Here is a 13,519-nt window from a genome sequence, read left to right as displayed (position 1 = left end):
GACCAGTGGGTCTAATTCACACAAATACAATACACAGCCACAGTAATCTTCCCATTATAGTCTATTTATGAAGTATTCTATAATGGGAAGATTACTGTGGCTGTGTCTTGTATTTGTGTGCATTAGAATTTCACCAGGGCCCATATCTACAGTGTCTCAGAGTAGGAGTGACGATCTAGGATCAGGTCCCCACCTGTCCATATAATCTTATTTATAATGATATGAAACTGATCCTAGATCAGCACTCATACCCTGAGAGGTTTTGTGGATACGGGCCCAGGGCTCTAAGAACTAACTGTCATGCTGAGAATGTTTCTCATTTTCTAGCTTCATTAAGACCCTTACAGATATGCGATATCATGAATTTCCCTCATTAACTGTGTTATGGACGCCTGATTGGACTGATTTATTAGGCGGACCATGCTGTACCCTGGCTGGAGCTGTGATTGGTTAACATTTTGGTCGAATTGGCAGAGAAAAGCTTCTTGAGCTGAGCTGGCTCATGCTCTCCTGTAGGGGGCGCCACTCTGAAAGAGTATTTTTCAGAGAGGAGGATCTGGTCGCCGCAGAGAGGGGTGGTGATATCTAAGGTGCTATGGCCACCCCCTGACTGGCTGACGGTCGCAGTTAGCGCGCTGTCACGACGGAGCACATTCTGAGCTTAGGGCTCAGATTTTATTTTTGGACTGCCATGGAGACTGGCCCATCCATTTGTAGGAAGGGGGTATAGTTGCGCTCAACATGAGCCTTCCGCTCTGACACTCCGGGCTGGGACAAGCAGGCAGCAGCCGGCCGACCCCCAAGCAGCAGTCACACAGGTAAATACACTACAATTACTTTGACAGCTCGTAGTAATGTGTTTATGCTATTGGCTGGGTGGTAGAGCATTGAGACAGGTGTTAGAGCTGTTGAAGCCAGCCCCCAGGAGGCTGTACTGTACACTGTAGCCCCATTATGGCTAAAACTATTTGACATGTCTTCAAAGAGCAAAGGGATTTTCGATGCAGTGTTAAAGCTTTGTATTTCGGGTGTTGCATCCCAGGAGTCATAACTGAAACGACATAACATCATGGTTAAAACAATAATGGTTTATGTTCTGATACTCCTACATGATACTCCTATACTACATGTATATGTTAACCTATGAACATATAACACACAGGGTGGTTGCATGTTTATTGTTGAAGTACAAGCTGGTACAGTGTTTTAAGTTGAATCTGTAAGTGTTTTTGCTTTTTCAATTGTAAGGGGACTCCCCTGTCCGGCGTGTTTTTCAACGGTAGTAAGCATTACCTGGTAAGCTCAGTGCTGTTATATTTTTTATAGCTTTACTGATCATGTGCTCATAAACTAAATGCATGTGCATGTTTTTAGGGGTAGGGGATGGGAGATTTTTCTTCACACTTTAGGTGGACACCCAAAAGCCATTGTATGATGCATGGCTATTATTACCCTTTCCTCTTTTGAACTTGCATCTTGGAGGTGCTCCAAAAGCCTAGCCTTCCAGAGCCTTAAAAGGATGACCTCCTCTCATGTATCAGGAGGCAGGTCCAGTCTCTGTTACTGTAGCAGAGTGGCCCCTTTAAAACATGATCAGAAGTCGCCTACATTTGAGTTTGACTACTAGTAGAGGCCTCAAACAGCCATACTCAACTGGTGGACCGCGGTACGGATCCGGAACCCAGAACGGGGTCAATATGGATCGAGTGTACTGACTTGAACTCAGTCGGGCGTTCAACTTAATGCTGCTGAAAGTTGTAGTAGTAGAATGCACAAGGTGCAATTTAGAAATTTGGAAGTGCATAGGCAGTTTTCCTCTTGTCATATCATTCACTCACAGACCTTAGAGAGCTATTTCTAACCTGTCAGAAATATCCAGTTGATAAATTACTAGCCCATGTTAGCTAGATAGGTAAGTTAGGCTAACCAGCTATCTAAATCTTGTAGTTATCATGGCCATATTATGTGCCCAGGGGCCTTGACATGTCAAAATGTGTAGAATTGCTGGAAATGTGCTTTAAAACTGCACACTTTTCTCTCCGCCCCATGGCAAAATAGGTAGAATTGCAGCAAATGAGCATTAAAATGTCAAACATTTTGTCTATGATCAACAAGAGGGGTGTAAAAAGTTTTAACAATTTGGGGTCACATGGGTTGCGAGCAGTTTTTTTTCTCACTACACCAATAAAAGACAATATCCATCCGGACCTTTGCCACCTAGGACATTTGTGTGACCGTACCTTCTCAAATAGTAGTTTAGTGTCCCTGGCCTAAATCATACAAACCTACATAAAAAAGATGTAAGTAAAAAGGTATTTGATATGCCATTATACATGCAATTTCCATTATTAAACAAGACAGAAGGCTGTGAGAGATAAATATAATATCCTGATTTGTAGGCTTATGACATTCCTTTTCAATCTAAATACAGCTATCAAGGTCTGAACTTTAAAAGGTTTACAGCCATCAAGGTTTAAAAAGATACGGGTCAAGATCATCCAATTATATAATTTGTTTACTGTGCATAAAAAAAGCTCTGACCTACTCAAATGACCATGACCACAAGTGACATCACGGGGGTCAAATGCTCAACATTCACTTTCACTCTCAATCAATACTTGGACCTGTAGGTTGCAGGCCAAGTATGGCTGCCTGTCAGACCTCACACTGTCACAGTAACAGTATCTAACTGCCCAGACCTCACAGTGTCACAGTAATCCAGAATATAAAAACATGTAGTATACCAGCAACATAGTTTTTGGTGACTTGTTTGATCTTTATTGGTAATTTGTACAGTAAACCCACAGGCACAAGTGTCAGTGTCTTCACACATTACTTTGCCTTGTTGTTATTTATGTACAGTACAGTAATTCGACCAATATATGCTCTTAGGTTCTATCTGATTTGCATAAGCAGCCCCTCAGGTATTTTCTCGGCCATTGATTTACTGTCCCCGTCGAGTGAAAGTGATGCACAGGACAGGACAGAGCATCAATAGAAGGGAGCAGGTGATCGGCTGCCTTCCTCTCTGCTCTCTGCCTAAAATTAGGCCAAGGAACCTTCCAGTATCAGCTGTGAGGCCTTAATTGCAGGGAGTGTTACACTTGACTACCCTCCTTCGCTTTCCACTCACTACGCCTCTTTATCCTCTGCAAATGGCAGTTGTCTCGCTACGTAAAATGTACTGATAAAAATGCTACTAACCAAATACAAACATCATCGTATAAAATGCTTTATTTCATGTCAGAAACAAATAGGTTTAAGGTAAAGAAAGTTTTAACACAAAAAGCAAAAATCACAATATTGTCACATTAGTAGCATAAGTAAGGATGTGAAAAACCCCAGTGTGCAGAACTGAAAACAGAATCATGTTTAAATGGCAAGATGAAATGTTAGGATGTGTGAAATAAAGTGGAAATAATACAACAGACAAGCAATGTTCTCTTACCAGGTTATTCAGTTACCTCAAAACAATTTGGCATTTCAATGCAGAATTTTATGCATGATAAAAAAAGTGATGAATCGCTTAAAAGCGAGCCAGTGTAGCCTAGTGTTTAACACCATATTCATGCTGATGTCTGGATAATCTCTGTGCTCAAATAAATGCCAGAAGAAAAACACATTTTAAACATGATATTACAAATAACGGGCTCAGTGATTAAACTTCCCAATTCTGGAAATTTGACAAGAGTTACCATTTCATATTCTAAGCTTAGGTTTTATGTTCCTTTCTGCATAATTTCCAACATACATGTAAATGCATTAACCTAATACTTTTCAACGGCATAAACAAAGAGAAACAACCAGTGAGTAAAAAAAAACATTCATACTGTATATACATAAACATATGTGACATATACTTTTGACAAGTAACCAAATATATCGAGTGTACAAAACATTAAGGACACCTTCCTAATATTAATCCCTCCCCACACACACACTTTTGCCTTCAGAACTTTCTCAATCTTTCGGGGCATGGACTCTACAAGTTGTCAAAAGCGTTCCACAGGGATGCTGGCCCATGTTGACTCCAATGCTGCCCACAGTTGTGTCAAGTTGGCTGGATGTCCTTTGGGTGGTGGACCATTCTTGATACACACCAGAAACTGTTGAGCGTGAATAACTCAGGAACGTTGCAGTTCTTGACACAAACTGGTGCGTGAATGGCACACACACAATACATGTCTAAATTGTCTTAAGGCATAAAAATCAGTCTTTAACGTGTCTCTTCCCCTTCATCTACACCTATTGAAGTGGCTTAAACAAGTGACATCAATAAGGGGTCATAGCTTCTACCTGGATTCATCTGATCAGTCTATGTCACGGAAACAGCAGATGTTCTTAATGTTTTGTACACTCAGTTTATGTCTGAAGATGAAATGGAATTGGGGAGTTCTCATTGCTTTGTACAAAGTGAATATACAGATACACAAAACAAAGCAACGGCTAACCATTTGAAAAGTTCTCAAAAGTTACCTACTAAAGGTGGTAGAAAAGGTATAAATGTATGCTACTTCAGGATATCATCAGAGGGTTTGCTGACAAGCTGACCGGAGTTGTTGAAGTTCATACCATCTTGAGAAGAAAGTCTTTGCCACCAACACATGTTTTTCAATATTCACCATGGGGTAGGTCTGAAAAATAAATAAAAAAGTATTCAGATGTGTTTGTTTACCAATGGTGTGTTGATGATGTTGTTGATGGTTAATGAATAAGTCAGCCACTGATCTACACTCTTAGAAAAAAGGTTCCAAAAGGGTTATTTGCAGAGGGGCAGGGTTTGGAAGACGAGGGTTCTTTGGAAGGCAATGTTCTACATAGAACCCTTCTGAATTTGAATAAGCTTTTTATTGTATTTTTCTTTCTTTCTTTAGTGACTTGAGCGTTAATGTTTACCTCAGTGTTTAAACTTGAACCCTGTAGAGTAACACATTTTTTTTTTAAACTGTACCTACAATGCCTTCAGAAAGTATTCAGACCCCTTGACTTTTTCCACATTTTGTTACAGCCTTATTCTAAAATTGATTGAATTATTTTCCCCCCTCATCAATCAACTCACAATACCTCATAATGACAAAGCAAAAACAGGGTTTTAGAAATGTTTGCTAATTCAATAAAATAAAATAAACAGAAATTCCTTATTTACATAAGCATTCAGACCCTTTGCTATTTATTATTATTATTATTATTATTATTATTATTATTATTAAACCTTTATTTAACCAGGAAGGGCTCATTGAGATTTAAAATCTCTTTTTCAAGAGCGCCCTGGCCAAGATAGGCAGCACCAAGTCATTACAAAAATTACAGACAAACAACATGAAAAATTACAGGTAATCTAGTAAAAACCATAGAATTCACAAGAGTATAACAAAATCAAAAACAGCAAATTAAAAACATTGACAGGACAGGGAATCAGTCTCAAGATCATTCATCAGTGATTTAAAAATACCAATTGGGACAAGTTCTTCCAGTTTAAAAGTATTTTGTAAGGTGTTCCAAGACGATGGCGCAGAGTACATAAAAGCCCTTTTACCAAATTCAGTTCGAATATTTGGAACAGTTTGCAGGATAAAGTCCAGCGAACGAAGAGAGTACCCACCACATTTCTGAACAATAAAAATGCCCAAATAAAAAGGCAGTAAACCCAAAATGGCTTTGTAAATAAAAGTATACCAGTGACTGAGCCTATGGGTGACTAGAGAAGGCCAGCCAACCCTGGTATACAAAGCGCAGTGGTGCGTAAGGGTTTTGCAGTTTAAAATAAATCTCAAAGTGCCATGGTAAAGGGTGTCAGTTGATCTCAAACACTGAGCGGAAGCATTCATATATAAAATATCCCCATAGTCTAGTAAAGGCATAAATGTAGCTGATACTATCCTCCTTCTGGCTTCAAAAGAAAAACAGGTCTTATTCTTAAAATAAAATCCCAATTTCAGCTTCAATTTTTTTGTAAGTTGTTGAATATGCAATTAAAAAGAGAGGCCGTCATCAATTAAAATTCCAATATATTTATACGAGGTTACAGTCTCAATCTCAATGCCCTGACAGGTAATAATTGGTGAAAAGTTCAGAGGTCTATTTCTTGCTTTAGAAAACACCATTAGTTTAGTTTTGTCAGTATTGAGGATAAGCTTCAATTGACACAAGGTATGTTGAACAGTATAAAAAGCATTTTGCAAGTTCTGGAAAGCTTTTGTAAGAGATGAGGCACAACAGTAAATAACAGTATCATCAGCATAAAAATGAAGTTTGGATTTTGGACATTTTTGTCTAAATTATTTATATAAATAGTGAATAACAGAGGACCGAGTACAGAGCCTTGGGGCACACCATTACAGACAGACAATTTAACTAACCACTAGGCTACCCGCCGTATTTACAGCCCTTTCAAATGAACCTTTGTGAACAGCTGTGTTAATAATTTCAAGTAATAGTGGACCTAATTGGTTCCATCATTTTAAATAGACCTCAGGAGGAATACCGTCACAACCAGGTGATTTGCCTTTATTCATGTTATCCAATGCCCTTGAGTTCATGGAGAGAGAATTGGCCTCCCAGCAAGCCGGCTTCCTCACTTGAGAGAAAACAAGTTAATATATCTTTTAAAAAGGATCTGGCTTCTTGTGGATTGACAATCAGACGTGTACAATTCTTTATAGAAACAAAATAATATTTGGTTGATTAATTTAGGTTCTGATAGTAATTCACCTGATTCAGATTCAATAGCTGCGATATCTGCTAATTGATCATTACTGCTAAGCTTGTTAGCCAGTAGTCGACTGGGTCTATTACCATGGAAGTAATGGTTGGGTCTAATTCGATGGATGGCAAGTTCTGCTCTCAATCTTATCAATAGATTTAGTTCTGTCTTGACTACCTGGTCTCAAAAAAAGTGTTTATTGAGAACGCTCTAACATCGTTAATACCTTTTCCCATTCTGATATCTAATTGTGATTTATTCAGCCCAGATGCAAATGCAGTTGCATCGTTTTTAACAAAACATTTAATGGCGTCCCTTGAAATCCGAGGATCATTGACTGAGTTTTTGCTAATCATTATCAATTAATTCAATTCAGTTTGAAATTGTTCACATAAAGTAGGATTTTGTAGGCTCTGATCAGGCCCTACACCCAAACAAGGGCACTGCGTTCATCCACCTCTGGCCTGCTCGCCTCCCTACCTCTGAGGAAGCACAGTTCCCGCTCAGCCCAGTCAAAACTGTTCGCTGCTCTGGCACCCCAATGGTGGAACAAGCTCCCTCACGACGCCAGGACAGCGGAGTCAATCACCACCTTCCGGAGACACCTGAAACCCCACCTCTTTAAGGAATACCTAGGATAGGATAAAGTAATCCTTCTAACCCCCCCCCCCCCCCTTAAAAGATTTAGATGCACTATTGTAAAGTGGTTGTTCCACTGGATATCATAAGGTGAATCCACCAATTTGTAAGTCGCTCTGGATAAGAGCGTCTGCTAAATGACTTAAATGTAAATGTAAAAAATGTAAACAATTTAACAGACATGAGCCCATCAAATTGAGTGCACTGAGTTCTATCAGACAGACAGTTAGCAAACCATGCAACTGCATGCTCCGAAAGACCTACACTCGACAATCTCTGCCTTTGTATAGCATGATCAACTGTATCAAAAGCCTTAGAGAGATCAATAAAAAGTGAGACACAGTGCTGTTTTTTGTCAAGGGCTTCAGTGATATCATTTAAAACCTTCATGGCTGCTGTAATTGTGCTATGCTTCTTCCTGAAGCCCGATTGGTACATTGATAAAATAGAGTTAGTAAATAAAAACTATTTTAACTGTTCACTCACAAGGGTTTGAAGTATTTTTACCAGGGGTGACAGCTTTGAGATTGGCTGATAATTATTTAAAAGAGTTGGATCTCCCCCTTTTAAAAGTGGTAGGACAAATGCTGATTTCCAGATCTTTGGAATTTCATTACATTCCAGGGTTAGATTGAACAGATATGTAAGTGGTTCAGCTATGAAACCAGCTGCCAGATTTAAAAAGCAGGGATCCAAAAGATCAGGACCTGCAGGCTTTCTCTGATCTAAGGATTTCAGGGCTTTATGTACCACCTGCACCTAGAATAGAAAAAAGATAAAAGTTTGACCAGCTCTCACTGGTTCATCCACACAGGGTTGTACAGAGACAGAGGACACTGAATCAAACAGCCTACCAGATGATACAAAGTGCTCATTGAAACAATTCAGCATTTCAGTTTTGTCATATACAGCAACAAAGTCCTTCAATACATATGACGGTAATTCATTAACATTAAAATGAGACTATGAGGCTATGAGACTCGAAATTGAGCTCAGGTGCATCCTGTTTCCATGGATCACCTTTGAGATGTTTCTGCAACTTTATTGGAGTCCACCTGTGTTAAATTCAATTGACTGGACATAATTTGGAAAGGCACACACCTGTCTATATAAGGTCCCACAGTTGACAGTGCATGTCAGAGAAAAAAACCAAGCCATGAGGTTGAAGGAAATGTCCGTAGAGCTCAGAGACAGGATTGTGTCGAGGCACAGATCTGGGGGAGGGTAACAAAAAAATTCTGCAGCACTGAAGGTCCCCAAGAACACAGCGGCTTCCATCATTCTTAATTGGAAGAAGTTTGGAACCACCAAGACTCTTCCTGAGGCCTCCCGAGTGGTGCAGTGGTCTAAGGCACTACATCGCAGTGCTAGAGGCATCACTGCAGATCCGGGTTTGATCCCGGGCTGTGTCGCCGCCGGCCGATATGCAGCATTTACGGTGAATGCAGTCTTCCTCTAGCGGGAACATTATCTTTAAATTTCAATTATGCTGAACTTCCGCAATGCAGATTGAATAGAGCCCTAACTCTGTAAAGAGGTAAATTAACACTCAGTGATGTAAAATAATCCCATGTGCTGGTGTGTTGGAGTGTGATTGTGTTATTTTTACTCTGTGCTGAGTAAAACACTCAAAACCATGCCCATTATCATATTTTCCAGCATGCTCTAAAGCAGGTCGGTTTTTAGAATTGTTTGCCTAACTATCTGTGTTTTTGCATGTACAATTATTGACTGATCTTATGCTACATAAAGATAAATAACATAGATTTTTCTAAACTAATCCAATCTGTTAGTAGCAGGAGTTAATGCACTCGTTACTGAGATGGTTGTTCCAGTTTAGATGGTTTAGGTAGTCTCATATATACATTTTCCCTACCTTGGCAGTCATTCCAAAAGCAGGTTGCAAATGATTAAAAACAACTCTGGTCGATGTCAACAACCGTGGAAATCTAATTAGCATAATAAAAAAATCCCCATAAAAATCCGTCAGTTTAAGCTAGAGACATCTCAATCCACCGCATCCGACTATGTCGCACTTCTGCATCTGCGGTGAAAGGTGAAAGCTAGAGTGGTGTTTTGTCAGACCATGAGACATCCCAAAAATCGGTTTTCTCACAAAATACTGTCCAAACGGTTTGGCCTACAAACTATACTGAACAAAAATATAAACGCAACATGTAATAATTTCAACAATTTTACCGAGTTAGAGTTCAGTTCAGGAAATCAAATAAATTCATTAGGCCCTAATCTATGGATTTCATATGACTGTGCAGGGGCGCAGCCATGGGTGGGCCTGGGAGGGCATAGGCCCACCCACTTGGGAGCTAGGCCCACCCACAGGGGAGCCAGGCCCAGTCAATCAGAATTAGTTTTTCCCCACAAAAGGGATTTATTACAGACAGTTGTCTGGTCTCAGAAAATCCTGCAGGATGTGGAAGTCCTGGGCTGGCATGGTTACACGTGATCTGCGTAAGGCCGGTTGGATGTACAGCCAAATTCTCTAAAACAACGTTAGAGGCGGCTTATAGTAGAGAAATTAACATTAAAATCTCTGCCAACAGCTCTGGTGGACATTCCTGCAGTCAGCATGCCAATTGCACGCTTCCTTAAAACTTGAGACATCTGTGGCATTGTGTTGTGTGACAAAACTGCACATTTTAGAGTGGCCTTTTATTGTCCCCAGCACAAGGTGCACCTGTGTAATGATCATGCTGTTTAATCAGTTTCTTGATATGCCACACCTGTCAGATGGATGGATTATCTTGGCAAAGGAGAAAATCTCACTAACAGGAATGTAAACTCATTTGTGCCCCAAAAAAATTACAAATAATATTTTTGTGTGTATGGAACATTTCTGGGATCTTTTATTTCAGCTCATGGAACATGGGACCAACACTTTACATATTGCGTTTATATTTTTGTTCAGTATATTATGACCACTCTATGGAACATGATGGTGTTCTCCGTTTTGCTCTATGACTCCATTTTGCCCACAAGCGCCTTGGGACTTGTCTGAAGTTGGTACAGTTGATCTGCCAACTTCTGTCTGTAGCATCTGAACAGTATGGGAGACACACTACTATGTGCAAAGGTGAGACTCTCACGAACATGTACATGTTGGGTGTTTAGTGCCAAAAATAGGGGGTTAAAAACATGTTAAAAAATGTATAACAAATGTTTCCTGATCTTTCTTACAGTGCCATGCGAAAGTATTCACCCCCCTTGGTATTTCTCCTATTTCGTTGACTTAAAACTTGGAATTAAAATATAATTTTGGGGGGTTTTATCATTTGATTTGCACATGCCTTCCATTTTGAAGATGCAAAATGAAAAAAAATTGTGAAACAAAACAGAAAACTTGAGCGTGCATAACTATTAACCCCCCCAAAGTCAATACTTTGTAGAGCCACCTTTTGCAGCAATTACAGCTGCAAGTCTCTTGGGATTTGTCTCTATAAGCTTGGCACATCTAGCCACTGGGATTTTTGCCCATTCTTCAAGGCAAAACTGCTCCAACTCCTTCAAGTTGGATGGGTTCCTGCTGGTGTACAGCAATCTATAAGTCATACCACAGATTCTCAATTGGATTGAGGTCTGGGCCATTCCAAAACATTTAAATGTTTCCCCTTAAACCACTCAAGTGTTGCTTTAGCAGTATGCTTAGGATCATTGTCCTGCTGGAAGGTGAACCACCGTCCCAGTCTCAAAACTCTGGAAGACTGAAACAGGTTTCCCTCAAGAATTTCCCTGTATTTTGTGCCATCCATCATTCCTTCAATTCTGACCAGTTTCCCAGTCCCTGCCGATGAAAGCATCCCCACTGCCACCACCATGCTTCACTGTGGGGATGGTATTTTTTGGGTGATGAGAGGTGTTGGGTTTGTGCCAGACATAGCGTTTTTCTTGATGGCCAAAAAGCTCAATTTTAGTCTCTGACCAGAGTACCTTCGTCCATATGTTTGGGGAGTCTCCCACATGTCTTTTGGCGAACACCAAACGTGTTTCCTTATTCTTTCTTTAAGCAATGGCTTTTTTTCTGGCCACTCTTCTGTAAAGCCCAGCTCTGTGGAGTGTATGGCATAAAGTGGTCCTATGGACAGGTACTCCAATCTCTGCTGTGGAGCTTTGCAGCTCGTTCAGTGTTATCTGCGGTCTCTTTGTTGACTCTCTGATTAATGCCCTCCTTGCCTGGTCTGTGAGTTTTGGTGGGCGGCCCTCTCTTGGCAGGTTTGTTGTGGTGCCATATTCTTTCCATTTTTTAATAATGGATTTAATGGTGCTCCGAGGGATGTTCAAAGTTTCTGATATTTTTTTAGAACCCAACCCTGATCTGTACTTCTCCACAACTTTGTCCCTGACCTATTTGGAGAGCTCCTTGGTCTTCATGGTGCCTCTTGTTTGGTAGTGCCCCTTGCTTAGTGGTGTTGCAGACTCTGGGGCCTTTCAGAACAGGTGTATATATACTGAGATCATCTGACAGATCATGTGACAATTTGATTGCACACAGGTGGACTTTATTTAATAAATTATGTGACTTCTGAAGGTAATTGGATGCACTAGATCTTATTTAGGGGCTTTATAGCAAAGAGGGTGAATACACATGCACGCACTACTTTTCAGAGGGGGGTTTTGAATTTTTTGAAACAAGTAATATTTTTAATTTCACTTCACCAATTTGGACTATTTTGTGTATGTCCATTACATGAAATCCAAATAAAAATCTATTTAAATTACAGGTTGTAATGCAACAAAATAGGAAAAACGCCAAGGGGGGTGAATACCCTTTGCAAGGCACTGTATATCGCTCAGATACTAATAAGGCTGGTGGAACCGTTCAGAGGGTTCTAGGAAGAAGATAAGGGTTCTTGGTAGAACACTTCATAGACGGTTTTAGGAAGAAACTTAAGATAATAAAAGGGTTCTTCATAGAACCATATATAAAAGGTTCTAGGAAGAACCCTTCACAGAGGGTTCTAGGTAGAACCCTATGCAAAATGAAGAACCCTATATGGTTCTATTTAGCACCTTTTTTCTAAGTGTGTATACCATGGACCGAGATGGGGGTTGAGAGCAGCTCTAAGGGGATGTTGAATTTAGGGGTGGAGAGCAGCTCTAAGGAGACGTTGAATTTGGGGGTGGAGAGCAGCTCTAAGGAGATGTTGGATTTGAGGGTGGAGAGCATCTCTAAGGAGGGTTGAATTGATTGTAAACTGCCCCTTTTCTTCTAACATAATACCGTATCATTGATAACCAAAGAAATATTCCTCACACTGTCTTATATTTCTTTCAGGGGGTTAAACTGCTCATGGCTGCCAGTTATAGCAATGTCACTGAACCAGGCCTGCTGTCCCAGCAGTACCCTCCAGCTCTACTGCCCAAGCCTGGCAAGGAAAATGTTAGACTCCAGAAACTACTCAAGAAAACGGAGAAAAAAATCAAGAAAAAAGCTGCCCCTGAAACGGCAAAGACACCGGTCCCTTTCCGCTCAAACCTCTCCCCTGTGAATGAAGCAAGCCCTGACTTGGAGCACAGTGACCACTCAACCCCTCCTAAAACCCCAGAGGCACCCTTCTACACACAGCACCCCAGATTCGCTGTCAGGCCATCCTATCGGCATGTGCCATCCCCTTACCCGCAACAAGGAGCCACTTTTGGTGGAACAACAAGGTTCTCCCCAAAGCCATATGCTGCACCAGCCCCCACCTTCCCCCCGCATGTGGCCCCACTCTACACATTTACTCCAACAGCCCCATCACCCATTCCAGGGCCAGTCTCGCATGCAGTGGCACCCACAACGCCTGTGCCAACTTCCTCTGTGCCTGAAGTGACAATGACAGCTGCTGCTCAAATTGCTCCTCCAGTCCCTGCTCCAGTTGTTCTTGTCACAATCACTTCTGCTGCCACACAACCTACTCTGCGACTAGCCCCAGTAGTAATACACCGCAAAAGTCCAAGTCCACGGTTTAAAGCTACTGAAGCTACACTAAAAGCACCCAAACCAATGTTTGATGTCCGTCAAATTCGGGTATATACTGCATCTAAGTCCCCCCTGCATGATTACACGGGAAAGACATTTACTGCAGACACATTACCTCGGAGTAGAACACCCACATCAGACATCAGAAGGGTAATAACACCAACAGCTGAAATCAGAAGAAGTGCAACACCGGCATCTGA

General features: G+C 40.9%; 1 protein-coding gene across 3 annotated transcripts in view; it reads right to left on the bottom strand.

The window, feature by feature from the left end:
• Window positions 1–3,216: 3,216 nt before the first annotated feature.
• Window positions 3,217–13,519, bottom strand: part of lsp1a (lymphocyte specific protein 1 a) — a 75,621-nt gene continuing 65,318 nt past the window's right edge. For all 3 annotated transcript variants that reach the window (XM_014124560.3, XM_014124558.3, XM_014124559.3), the window contains one exon: window positions 3,217–4,634. In XM_014124560.3, coding sequence (XP_013980035.1) covers window positions 4,612–4,634 — 23 coding nt within the window. In that variant the 3' untranslated portion in view covers window positions 3,217–4,611. The remainder of the gene's footprint in view (window positions 4,635–13,519) is intronic.

The sequence above is a fragment of the Salmo salar genome, chromosome 10 (assembly GCF_965601325.2).
Source record: "Salmo salar chromosome 10, fSalSal1, whole genome shotgun sequence".
Taxonomy (NCBI): Eukaryota; Metazoa; Chordata; class Actinopteri; order Salmoniformes; family Salmonidae; genus Salmo; species Salmo salar.
Note: the sequence above shows the minus strand (reverse complement) of the source record. Positions and strands in the feature narration are given on the sequence as shown.